At 53.2% G+C, this 12,735-nt stretch overlaps 1 protein-coding gene across 4 annotated transcripts in view; it reads left to right on the top strand.

Annotated features, from left to right (window-relative positions):
* Positions 1-11,678, top strand: part of SLCO2B1 (solute carrier organic anion transporter family member 2B1) — a 54,407-nt gene extending 42,729 nt beyond the window's left edge. For all 4 annotated transcript variants that reach the window (XM_077113566.1, XM_077113565.1, XM_077113564.1 and 1 more), the window contains 5 exons: positions 1,607-1,766; positions 5,979-6,142; positions 7,990-8,054; positions 8,347-8,467; positions 9,309-11,678. In XM_077113566.1, coding sequence (XP_076969681.1) covers positions 1,607-1,766; positions 5,979-6,142; positions 7,990-8,054; positions 8,347-8,467; positions 9,309-9,489 — 691 coding nt within the window. In that variant the 3' untranslated portion in view covers positions 9,490-11,678. The remainder of the gene's footprint in view (positions 1-1,606; positions 1,767-5,978; positions 6,143-7,989; positions 8,055-8,346; positions 8,468-9,308) is intronic.
* Positions 11,679-12,735: the final 1,057 nt, after the last annotated feature.

Below are 12,735 nucleotides of genomic sequence, written 5' to 3'. Positions count from 1 at the left end.
CCTTGGGAGCTATCTTGGAGGGCTCGGAGAGGATGTTGGAATTTACATTCCAGCCACTTCTCCAGAATGATTTCATTTTCCCTGGGAACTGTTCCAGATTGGCCCAGCACCCAGCAAGAAATTCCCCAACTTTCTCTGTCTCTGACTCTCCCTTGGCATCTCCACCCAGGTGCCAATGTTTGGCAGCATCCCCCTGCCCGACCTCCCGACTTGCCCTCAGTTCAGGCAGTGCCAGCCAGCAATCCCTCCCTCCTGCCACGCACCCAGCTGGTGTCAGACACAGAGTGCTGCCTGGCAGGGGAGCAGGAGAGGCCCTTACTCCCCTGACCCTCGTCCCCACTCAGGCAGAGGTGCCCCCACCTTAGGGAGGCGGCAGTAGAGCTCCCCTCTGCCCAGTGTCCCACCTTCCCACCCCCAACTCTTGGCCTCAGGCGTCTCAACACTCGCCCCACCCCCAGGTCCCCCTGCCCCTGTGCTGCCCCGTGGAATTGAAATTTCACTAATCACTCCGGCACTCTGCCTAGGGCCCTGCCCCACACCAGCCTCAAGCCCAGGGCGCCCTCAGGTTCCCCCTCTGGCCTCCCCCTGTGCAGCCTGGCTAACTCTGTCACCCTCAGTGAGGCATGAGCCTCTCTGGGCCTCCGTCTCCCTGGCAGGTCTGCTGTACCCCCTCCTAGCTGCGAAGCCAGGTCACACTCCGAGTCCCAGGGGCCTCCTCTCTGCCCCCCTCCCTGGGTGGCCTGCTCCCTTGGGCTCAGCCTCTCCTCTGACCTTCTAGGCCAGAGCAGGGCACGCGTAGGATTTGGGGGGGCCCTAAGGAGGGAGGCAGGTGGGGCTGCAGCATGTCCTGGTCACTGTGAGCTGGGCAGGGGGAGTGAGCACAGAGACCGTGAGACTGCAGGATGGGGACCAGGCGGAACCCCACTGGGCTGACGGGGAAACTGAGGCCCCAAGAGAGGCAGGAACAGCTAGAAGGTCCCACAGTCAGTTGGGTTTCCTGACTTGATCCCACACTCAGATCTCCAATTTTCTGAGAAGAGGAAGCAATTCAGCTCATTGATAGACAAGCATTTTTCATCTGATACTACATCCTGGAAGGAATTTATCTTGTGTTCCTTATAGAAGGATCATTGAGGAACGGAGGGATTTTTTGTGCTTGTGTTTTTCTTTTGCCTTTTCATTCTGAGATGCTTTTGAACCTACAGGACAGTTTCAAAAACATACAAAGCCCATACAGAGAACTCCAACATACCCCCCACACACACACACCAGATACCCAGATCCACCAATTTTAACATTTTGCAACATCTGCTGCATCACTCTATCTGTCTATCCATTTTCTAAACACTTGGGAGTAGGTCATATACACCTATGAGTTTTTGCAGAAGCCTGAAGACTTTAGAATCTTGGGACTGGAGGTGTCTCAGAGGTTTCTGGTCCAACATCTGCTCCCACTCCTCCCCACTCAGGCCTCCCTGCAATTTCCGGTCCATCTCCCGCCTCCCCCTGCCACTGCAGGGAGCTCACACACCATGGGCTGGGGAGCAGGGCTGTAGGGCTGAGGGCAAGAAAGCCAAGCCAACCCGCCGGCCTTCTCGCCCACCAGCGGCCAGCCTGGGCCCGGGCTGTTTCCAGGCTGCGCAGAGCCCTGCTCCTGCTCGTTGGATGACTTTAACCCCGTCTGCGACCTCAGCACCCGCGTGGAGTACATCACGCCCTGCCACGCGGGCTGTACAAGCCGGGTGGTCGAGGAGGCTCCGGATAAGGTGAGTCAGGCTGGTGATGGCTCTACCTCGCCCTATCTCCGTTGCCTGCCACACTCTCCACCTCTAGATGTTCTTGTTTTCCACCTTCCTTTCTCTTTTTCTCTCTCTCTCCCCAACCCTACTTCTGTTGGCAGATGTAAAGTACTCTCTCAGCTGTCATTGCCAGTGTGAGCCCAGCCACGTGGCGGGGTACCAGGGTACAGGTATGAACCAGATCAGGGCTCCCCAGCTCTCCCTGCAGGGGTAACACAGGAAGAAACAACTCACAGCAGTTCCAAGGGTGCTGCAGGCGTGCCAAGTGGTCCCTACAAGTACACACAAGGGTGGAAGGAGATATGTCCCACCGTGGGGGTGGGGGTGGGGGCGGGGCAGGATGGGGTCTCAGAAGTCTTCACAAGGAGGTGACATTTGAGCTGGATCTTCAGGAGTGAGTAGGCAAACTAGGATGTGGGAGGGGAGAGCCTTCCAAGGAGGGGGACCAGCATACGCAGAAATCTGGAGGCACAAAAAATATGGTGTTTCAAGAAACTGCAAAGAATTTGTTGGGACAGAAGCATGAGGGTTTGTGCAGGAAGGCCAGGCCCAGGCAAGGGAGGGCATTGAAGGCCAGGCCAAGAGTGGTGACCTTAACCTGAGAGCAGCGGGGAGCCGTGGGCAGGTTTTGAGCAAAGGAATGACAGGGTCAGGTGTGTGTTCGATCGTGCATGAAGCCATAGTGTAGAAGGTGACAGAGTGCCAGATCGGAGACAAGCAGGCAGTGAGGAGCTGGCGCAGAAAAGCTCATTCACTCTGGCAGCCAGGCGGTCAGCAAGCCTTCCCTGAGCCCCTCCTCTGGGCCGGGAGCTGGGTTAGGGGCAGAAGACAGGGCCATGCAGCTCCGCCCTCAGGAAATAGGGAAGTGAGTGCAGTAAAATCAGCAGTGGATTCTCCATGAATCCTAGGGAAGGCCACCAAGGTCAGCTGCTCCCCCTCCCCCTTTTCCTCAGTATCCCAACATGAAAAAGGGGGACAGTACCTGCCTCCCTTCAGCCCCCAGACTGAGTAAAACATGTGAGTGTGGGTAGCGATGTCAGCCTGGATGTTCTGACAACATCTCCCTCTCCCCAGAGTCCCCTCACCTCTGTGACATGGTGTGTGGGACATGAGCATGTGAGCCGGAGGGCTCCTCTGGGGACAGAGTAAATCACCGTGCTGACTGCAGGTCCTTCAGAAGCCTCCGGGCTGTGTAAACTATGGGCATTTGGGATCATCACAGTCCAGCCTCTCGGCCCTCCTACACTCACTGTCCTGACCTGGTTTGACCTCTCCAGAGTCTTCCAGAGGCCCCTAGGCCCTGGGGTGAGGCCGGACCCCTGAGGAGGCTGTGACTCCCGTGCAGAGGGGCCCTGAGTGCTGAGGCTGCTTCCTGGTTTATTTAACTCTCATGCCTCAGTTTCCTGATCTGTAAATCCAGTAAAAGAATTAAGACCCATCCTGATGGAGGTGGGTCACACCTTAGCTGAAGAAATGACGTCAGAAGGTCCTACTTAGCGATGGCTTTACCCACAGGAATGGATTAAATTTAAGAACAAATGTTTCTGGGAGCATACAGCGTGAAACCACCCACGTGTTCGCCTCCTGAGGCTGACTGTGAATGCCTGGGTGCAGGGACAGGTCCCTCCTGGTTTATGAATGAAGGAATGATGGGGGAAGGTGGGCAGCTGGGGCTCCAGGGCTCAGGGGATGGGGCAGAATCCTCTAAGACAGCGAGACTCAGGTGCAGCTGCAGACGTTGAACTTCCCAGCAAGGAATTAGACGAATGTGGAGAAAAGGTCAGGGAAACCCCAAAGAGGAAGGTCTCCAGCCTTTCCGTCCATCCCAGTAACTTTCTACCTCTCAGAAAAGGAGCAGAGTCAGAATAGCTCTCTTCCAGTAAACTTGCTCTAGCATATTTCTCCCCTTACCTGTCCCTCCGTTGTATTCCCAGCCCAGACAGTTGCTCGGTCAGCAGGTAAACCCAAAGGCCACTTTTCCTGCGGTATAAATAAAGGAAGCCACGTGGGCTGCACAGCCTGTCACACCCATCAGCTCGCCACAGCACAGGAAGGAGCGCCCAGGTCCCCAGGCTTGAAACCTAGATGTTGTCATTTTCTCTCTCTCTCTCTTGCCTTCCCCCAATTCTAGCTCCTAAATATCTCTCAAATCAGAACTCTCTCCTCCAGCCATTCCCCATCCCCACCCCATACCTACCCCTCGATGCCACTCTCCATGCTCGATCCTTACCCCATGCCTCCTCCATCCAGTCCCTCCTCCACACAGCAGCTAGAGTGGTCTTTGTAATATCAGGTCTAGCCTTCCCATGCTTAAAGTCCTCCGAAGGATGCATAAACAAAATATGGTACTATTCAACCATAAAAAGGAATAAACTGCAACACAGATGAATCTTGAAGATGTAATGCTAAGTCAAGGAAGCCAGATACCAAAGGACAAATATTGTTTGATTCTACTATATGAAATATCTAAGATAGGCAAATTCATAGAGACAGAGCAGAAAGAAGTTACAAGGGACCAGGGTGAAGGGAGGGCTGGGGAGTTAGTGCTTAATGGGTACAAAGTTTCTGATCCAGGTGAAGAAAAAGTTTTGGAAACAGGCAGAAGTGATAGCTGCACAAAATGGTAACCATAATTAATGCCACTGAATTATGCACTTAATAATAGGTAAAATGACATTTTATATTTATATATTTTGCCACAATAATATATATATATTTTTAATGTACTAAAAACACCTAAAATACTTCCATAGCTCCTTGCACCCACATCAGGGTTTCCCAGCCCCTTTCACACTGGAAAGTAATCAGAGGTGAAAGGCCCCCGGCCAGCCATGCCACCTGGAGAGCTGGTGGGATCAGTTCCTGTACGTGCCTCATACCCAAGGCCTCCAGGTTGCTGGAACTCACTGGTGGAGCAGCTCAGCTTTGCTCCTGTCAGGCACCCGAGGGCACTTTGTGACAAACTCCTTGGCTGAAGTTTTCCAGGCCGCCTATAGGGTATATGAAATCAGGCTGCAATCCAAGCACACCTACAGCCAGCCTGGGCTATAATTCAGGGAAGAGGGATATTTCCTTGCAGTTTGCAAACAGGGATGTCATTTATTCCCAGGTGAATCTTACATTCATAGTTCAGCCCTTGGAGGGATCCCAGTTTTATGGGTTCTCCTATCAGACTTACACCCTGTGAGAAGGAATTAGGACTGGCCCTGTAGCCGCCCCCCCACCCCGATGCCCCCAAAAGCTACACTCCAGTTGTACAAGGTTCTGCAAATGCCCTCAAGGCAAAAACTTGTCTCAGAGCTCAATTTACTTCCCTGGGTTGCTGCCTCACTTAGTACTAGACCGAGAGTTTCTTACTTCCTGGCCAGCATTTGGGTGCATCGAAAATATAGCTTTCTGTACTTTAACCAGCATTTTAAGTTGTTGTCAGCAGAATGATCGGCAGTGTACCTGGTCCACCATGTTTCTGGAAACAGCAAACCAGGATCCTTTCACAATCTAGCCCCAGCATATGTCTCTAGCCCCCTTCCCTCCCTCTCTCTTGCATACTCTCTACTCCATCCAGAAGGAAGGCTTTGCCGGGCTCTTTCGTGCACCGTGCCTTGTCTAACACCCTCCCTCTCCTCATCCCATTTTTTCTCTTGGCGAGAGAAAAGCTCCGACACCCCACTTTCCCTCTTTGCTAAAGCCTTCTTTAACCTTCATCTGCATCTCTCCATCATGTGCTTTTGTCTCTCCTTGTGAGTCCTCTCCAGAGCCCAATAAGACCTTAAAGTGGGAAAGAAACTGATCTGGAAAACCTCTATGTTCCTTCCCCAAATAATTACTTGTTGCTTTCATTTCTCGGAGAGATTATCAGAAGTGTGTGTGTGTGTGTTGTGTATGTCTGTTTATTGGACAGTCACGCTCTTCCATATCCTTTTCTCCCTCCACTCCCCACTTCCCCGACAGTCGCAGCCGCGGCTCGGCCCAATTTGTGCACAGACAGCCAGTGTCCAGGGAACTGCTTGACTCTTCAAACCAAGCGTGGGGTCAGAAGTCCAGGAATCCAGCTGGCTCCGCCCCAGCTGGCCGCGTGCCCTTGGGCCTGTCATCAGCCTCCCTAAGCCTCAGGCCCTTGGCCAACTGCTTGTCCTTGGAGGTTCCTGAAAGCTCTTCTTTCCCCTCCTCCACCTCCAGGTTTTCTACACCAACTGCAGCTGCGTGGAGGGGGGTGGCCCTGTGCTGGCCGGCTCCTGCGACTCGGCCTGCAGTCACCTGGTACTGCCCTTCGTGCTCCTGGTCAGCCTGGCTGCGGCACTGGCCAGTGTCACCCACACACCCTCCTTCATGCTCATCCTAAGGTGAGCTCCTCGCCCGGCCAGGAAGCAGGGGCGGGGCGGGGCCGGGCAGATACGACAGGTGCTCCTCCACAGGCAGGACAAGGACTTCTGAGGGAGCAGTCTGGGGGGGGAGGAGGACACTTAAGTGGCCCTCACTGCCCTGTTTTCATTCTCACGACAACCTGCTGAGTGCATGGGCTTTTCTCTCCATCTTACAGATAAGGACAGTGCGGCTCAGAGAAGTTCAGGAGCCGGCCCCAGGTCGCATAGTGGGCACTGAATGGAACAGTGCTGGCGCCCAGGCCAGAGCCTGGTCCCCCACCTGCCCCAGGGGAGAGAAGGCTGCACCCCGAGGCTCTGCTCTGGCTCCCAGGCGGAGTGAGGGGACCTCACACAGTGAGGGGGAGTGCAGGAGCTCACCTCACTCCCTGCTCCCTGGCAACCTACAATAGGTGATCCCCGGGGCTGTCTCCACAAAACACCAGTTCAAGCACTTAATAAGCGCCCACTGTGTACCAAGCCCCATGCTGAGCACTGGCTCTGGTCCATTTCTGTCCACTGTCCTGAGGATGCCTGCTGGGCCTAACAAATTGTCACCTGGGCCCTCAGAGCAAGAGAGGTCTAAGTTTTCATTATCCTGGGATCATTTCATTCCTTATCTGCTTTCTGGAAAATTAGAAGGGGATGTAGATCCATAGCACGGGGTAGGCTACAAGAGAGAAAGTGCAGGAATCAGAAAACCCAGCAAGTAGCCTGAATAAGAAGAGTTAACTCACAGGCTCTGGTGGCACAAATCCTGGCTCTGGCACCTGTTAGCCATGGACCGATGGCTAACTCACTCACTCAACCTGCCTAGTTGAGTCAAGTGTCAGTCTCCCCATCTGTTCTAGTTTGCTAGCTGCCAGAATGCAACACACCAGAGACGGATTGGATTTTAATAAAGGGGGATTTATTTTGTTAGTTCTTCAGAGGAAAGGCAGCTAACTTTCATCTGAGGTTCTTTCTTACGTGGGAAGGCTCAGGGTGATCTCTGCTGGCCTTCTCTCCAGGCCTCTGGGTTCCAACTCTCCCTGGGGTGATTCCTTTCTGCACCTCTAAAGGCCTAGGGCTGAGCTGCGAGTGCTAAAATGAGGTATACCGAACTGCTTGGGCTGTGCTATGTTGAGCTCTCTCATTTAAGCACCAGCCAATTAAGTCAAAGGTCATTCATTGCAGCAGACACGCCTCCTAGCCGACTGCAGATGTAATCAGCAACAGATGAGGTTCACGTACCATTGGCTCACATCCGCAGCAACAGAACTAGGTGCCTTCAGCTGGCCAAGTTGACAACTGAATCTAACTACCACACCACCTGTAATGGGGGCTAATGATACACCTGCCTCATAAGGGTGAGGTGAGGGTTGTGGAGTAGAATTGTTGAGCCCACAGTTAGTGCTCCATTAATGTCAACCACCATTAGGATTTAGGAGGAGGAGCCAGTGATTGCCAGGGGATCCCAGGCTGAGGAACTGCAGGGGTTGGGAGAACTGGAAAGAGTGCCTGTCTGTCCGAGCTCCAGGTCCTGCCCAGTACAGGAGCAAGGGAAGAATTTGGCAGGGCCGGTGGATAAGGAGAGAGGGGAAGTGTCCAGGACCAGGACCACAGGGAGGTTAAAACAGGACCCTGTTGGTCACTGGGTGTACTAGGTACGCAGGGACCAGGCTCTGCAAGTTGAAGGAAGATGGGGTGCCAGGTAGGAGCCCCAAGGCCAGGCCCACAGACCTGGGGAAGGCTGGCACTGGGTGGTAGGGAAAAAGGGGGTGGTGAGAGCTGCTCCCTGTGGAATGGAACCTTCTGAAACCTCATGTCACCACGTCCTTGCTTGTTAGGGGAGTGAAGAAAGAAGACAAGGCTTTGGCTGTGGGGATCCAGTTCATGCTCCTGAGAGTTCTGGGTAAAGAGCCTGCTTGGGACTGTGGGAGGTGGTCGGGGGTCCACATACCCACAGTGTGCCAGGCCTGGGGGGCAGAGGATGAGCAGGACCCAGCCCCAGCCTGACCTCAGGGCTCGCAGGCCTGACCCAGGCACCCTGGGCAAGCAGAAGCCAGATACCCTGCCAGGGAGGCTACATCTGATACCAGAGTAAGGGGTGGGCTTCAGGGTCAAAGACTCCCCGAGGGGTCTATGTGTGCCAGGGCAGGGGGTGGGGTGGCACGTGGAAATGCCAAGCCTCCATCGTCCCCCAGCCTGGATGCCCAGCCCCGTGGTCCACGGCAGCGCCATCGACACCACCTGCGTGCACTGGGCCCGGAGCTGTGGGCGGCGGGCTGCCTGCTCCTACTACGATCACGACCTGCTCCGGAACCGGTGAGGCCTGGGGCGGGGGCCGCCGGGGAGCCGTGGGAAGGGGGCTGGTGCTGTTCTTCCATAGGGGAGAGTCAGGGGACCACCCATGCTGGGAGAGAAACCAAGGCGGGTAAGGCGGGGGGCTGGAGAGAAAGCCCTGTCTGGGACACAGGATGCCTGGATTCGAGGTGTGGCTCTGCCACCCTCATTGTGTGCCCTGCCTTCTCTGGGGGCTCAGTCTTCCTGTCTGTACAATGGGGAGCTCAAAGGAACACGAAGGCAGAGAGGCTCCCGGCCTAGAGATGATGCTATAAGGAGATTTGGTAGCAGGCCTCAGGACGGGGGTCTGGTCACTTACAACTCCAAGGAGGTCACAGTTCCTGTGGGCTAAGACTATCCAGGACAGCTTCCTGGAGGAAGGCAGTCAAACAAGAGCCTCGGCGGGTTAGATAGACAAGGAAGTAGGAATCATCTTTGGGGAGATCCAAAGCTGTGATCGTCAGGCCCTAGGAGTCCTTAGAAAGTGTCCAGAGGGAGGCAGGGCTCAGGAAGGAGATCAGTCAGGGCAGGATGGGAAGGGTGCCCAGGCTTCTGCTCCTCCTCCCGGGGGACCCTCCACAGTCTCTGCTCTCCTTCCAGGTGAGGGCTCCCATGAGGGTCAGTTCCAGGGGCTCCCCCTTTTCTTCCAGACCACAGCCATGGGCCATAGTGATTGCATCCCTTGTCCTGGGGCGGGAGGCCTCCAACCCCAAGACCACAGCAGCTCCGAATGCACAGTGGGCAGTGACTGCTGACCCCACTCTGCCCCCAAGCCCTGCGCTGGGAGGTCCTGACTTCAAGGGTTCCTTGCTCTTTCTCCCAGGTTCCTCAGCCTGCAGCTCTTCTTCAAGACAGGCTCCTTGGCCTGCTTCATCTTGGTTTTAGCCATCTTGAGGCAGCAGGACAAAGAGGCAGGGACCAAGCCAACCTTACGCAGCTCTGGCCAAGAGCAGCAGCAGTTAATGTCAGGGCCAGAGAAGAAGCCAGAGGAGTCTAAAGTCTGAGCTGTCCCAGGGTCCCACCCTGGCCAAGAGTGACAGCCACAGCAGAAACCTCCTCTAGGCCCTATGCCCTAGCCTGGGTGTCAGAAGCCCTGTGTTCCAGTTCTGGCTCCTCTACAAACTTGCTGTGTGACTTCAGGCAAGTCCCTGGCCCTCTCTGGGCCTTTATTCATCCATCTGAACCAACGGTTATTTGGGGGTTTGCTGTGTTGACCAGTTCCAAGCGAAAGGGTCTTCCCCCTTCCTTCTCCACCCAGACAGGCTGACTAGCACCCAGGATTTCCTGAGGGGAAGGACTGCACATCTCTCCCTGGGGCCCTGGGAGAGGGAAGAGGACCATAGTGGGTCAGGTTGACTTCTGCAAAAGCTCCAGTCTGGCTATGCCGCTGACCTAGAGCTCCCTCTCTAAGCCTCCGCCACCTCCTCTGTAGGGTGGTGATGGACTTGCCAGCATTCAGGACTGTTCCAGCAGTGCCCATCTGTGTGGTCAGGATGGATTCACGTTTCTTCCCAACCCCACTCTAGAGAGTGGGCCAGGACAGCTGCTGTTAAGAAGTGTCCCTTTGGCGCCCCCTGGAGGCAGAGCCCTGAACTGGCTTCTGAGGGGAGACGCGGGCAGCCGGGAACTGGCCTGACCCGCAGGACATCTGGGCTCCAGGAGGCCTGGCATGTCCTCAATGGGCCTGCCCACAAGAAGACTTAGCTGAGAGGGGCGACTCAGTCTCTGGACTCAGGCAGCTCCAGCCCCTGCTCTCAAGGAGCTGTAGTAGAGGGCTGAGGCTTAATCTCTGCCTTCAGAGGCCCTCATCTGAGGAGGAAGGGAGAGACGGCTCCACAAGTAGGTGATTTTCTAACTTCAGAGACCAAATGCACGCCAGCGCACCCTCACTGGTAACTACGCATCGCTAAGGCCTCACGCATTTGACATCGTAACCACGTGCCATCACTGCAACTTCTTTTGTGAATAGAATCCTTCTGTCACCGATTCCTTTCCGGTAACTGAGTTTGTGTCACACAGGGCTTGTGGACAATGTCTGGTTCCATGACCCCCAGGTTTTGCGGGGTAGTATCTGATTCTCTTTGATGCCTTACACAGAGCCAGGTGTAAGGATTGGTCCTGAAAGGACCCGGGTTTGTAACTCTAGGAGCAGTAATATCCAGCTCTGCAAAATGAGAAACCCTGGGTAACGCTTGTGTCTGAACAGCACCATCCTTTTCTACATCCATCTTGGTTCGTGCCCAGTCCTGTCTGGTCTGGTTATTTCCCTGAGAGAGGAAGAGAATTCCTGATCTGCTCACAGCCCATCCTATTGCTACCGTACACCTCACCTGACAGGTACCCCCGCCTGGCTGGGGACAGGGCACCATCAGCAATGCCTTCCCAAGCCCTGTGTGCCCAGCCCTGTGCTGGGAGCTGGGGGAGAAGTTCGGGAGGGGAGGGAGAGCACATGGCTCTTCTCTGAGCAACTCCCAGTGGCAAGGTTTTGAGGGTGAAAGAAGAGGAAGGTGCAGAAAAGTTCTAATGCCCGGTTTTAGTCCACTGATTGATACCTTTAAATATTTAACATATATCTGAGCCTGTATATATCAATGCGAAGAATTTCAGCAAGGCTCTTCCAACCAGAAGAGGCTTCCCTCCTGTTTCCCAGGTTCCGCAGAAATAAAGTCAAATTATAGATACAGCTTAATATTACATTCACTATTGCATAAGGTCTCTTCTATCACAAAAATTCTTTTTTTATGAACTATATTAAAGTTTGCAAAAACCACCTTATCTCCAGCTATTTAGAGGAAATGGGCTCAGAAAGGATAAATGACTTACACAAGATCATACTCACACAGAAAATGAATGGTGGAGCCAAAGATATATCCAGATTTTGTGGAAACTGAAGCTTATACAATTTAGAGAACCCTCTTTAAGAAGAAGAATAGAAAATATCAATACAAAATTAGGCAATGCAGAAAATATTTACTGTGAATGAGAAAAGGAATTTTTAAAAAGCAAATACATTACACAATCCAGAAAAGTGGGAATTTTTATTAACTATGTACTTTAGATATAATTTTTTTTCCACAGCGATTGGAAGATTTCCCTAGACCACTTTCTGGCTCTGTACATTTCAAACCTAGTTTCTCCCCCACTACCCATGTGCTTCCGGGGCCTGGTAGAATAAATTACATTCATATCATGATATGACGTCTGGATGTGACGCCTTGTATCACAATGCCAAGCAAGTCGAGCAGTGGGTAGGAATATTCCAGAAGCCATTCCCTACACAGATACGGCTAGCAATGATTTATCTATACACAGCTGTGACTGAGGCCACATAAATATATCCTGATGAACCCGAGTTCAATCTATCCCCAGCTTGACTCCTACGTAGACAGATCTCAGAAATATCTGTGTCCACTCCAACTACCTCAACAGAGGGAAACTGTGACCCAAGGGAAGGTGGAGTAGAAAGAAATGGCCATCTACTGATTGCGGTTAGAGTATCTTGCCTTTGAAGATTTCACAAAAAAAATACCACCACATAAACATATCAGTGGGACCCTTCCAGCAGCATTAGCTGCATGGTGAACCTACTTCTGGGTTGAGCTGAAATTTGAAGGAGAAAATGAAATCCTTGTGCTTAAAATCTCCCAGGCCAGAGACTCCAAGAATCACCACAAGAGAGACACAAGGCCAAGAATGAAGGAGTCAAACAAGTAAGATCTTGAGGGGTCCCTGGGGACTGAGAAAGTCCAGGGAGCAGCCCTTTCTCCTTACTATAGACCTTGGTCAATAAGGAGCCACATGCTTTTGCATCTGTCGGCTCATTTTATTCCCACCTTAATACCAAGGAGTTGGGAGGAGAAAGCATTAAATCTCCCTGCTAGGTGCTACTGATGATACAATCCAGATCCAATAGCAGGTCAAATGACAGTATTGGTCCAGAACCAACATCCTGACACCAAGCCCTAAGTTTCTTCTGCTTCTAGGCCCATGTGAGCAGTTCCACGACAGGTACATCCTCCCTCAGGAGCTGGGAGTCAGGAGCATGATTGCAACCAAAAAAATGAGGCGAACCCACAGGCCCCCTCACCATTCCCTGGACATGTTGGATTCATTCCCACTGCCATGCTTTGGCTTGTGCTGTTCCCTTCACCTAGATTGCCTTCTTCATCCCCAGCCTTCTGCTTGTCTCTCCATCCCCACTTCATGAAGTCCTACCAGATTTTCCAGGCCCAGAACAAAGGCCATCACCT

Source organism: Tamandua tetradactyla, chromosome 8, assembly GCF_023851605.1.
Source record: "Tamandua tetradactyla isolate mTamTet1 chromosome 8, mTamTet1.pri, whole genome shotgun sequence".
Lineage (NCBI taxonomy): Eukaryota > Metazoa > Chordata > Mammalia > Pilosa > Myrmecophagidae > Tamandua > Tamandua tetradactyla.
The sequence above is the reverse complement of the archived record's forward strand: the minus strand, read 5'-3'. Positions and strand labels throughout refer to the sequence as shown.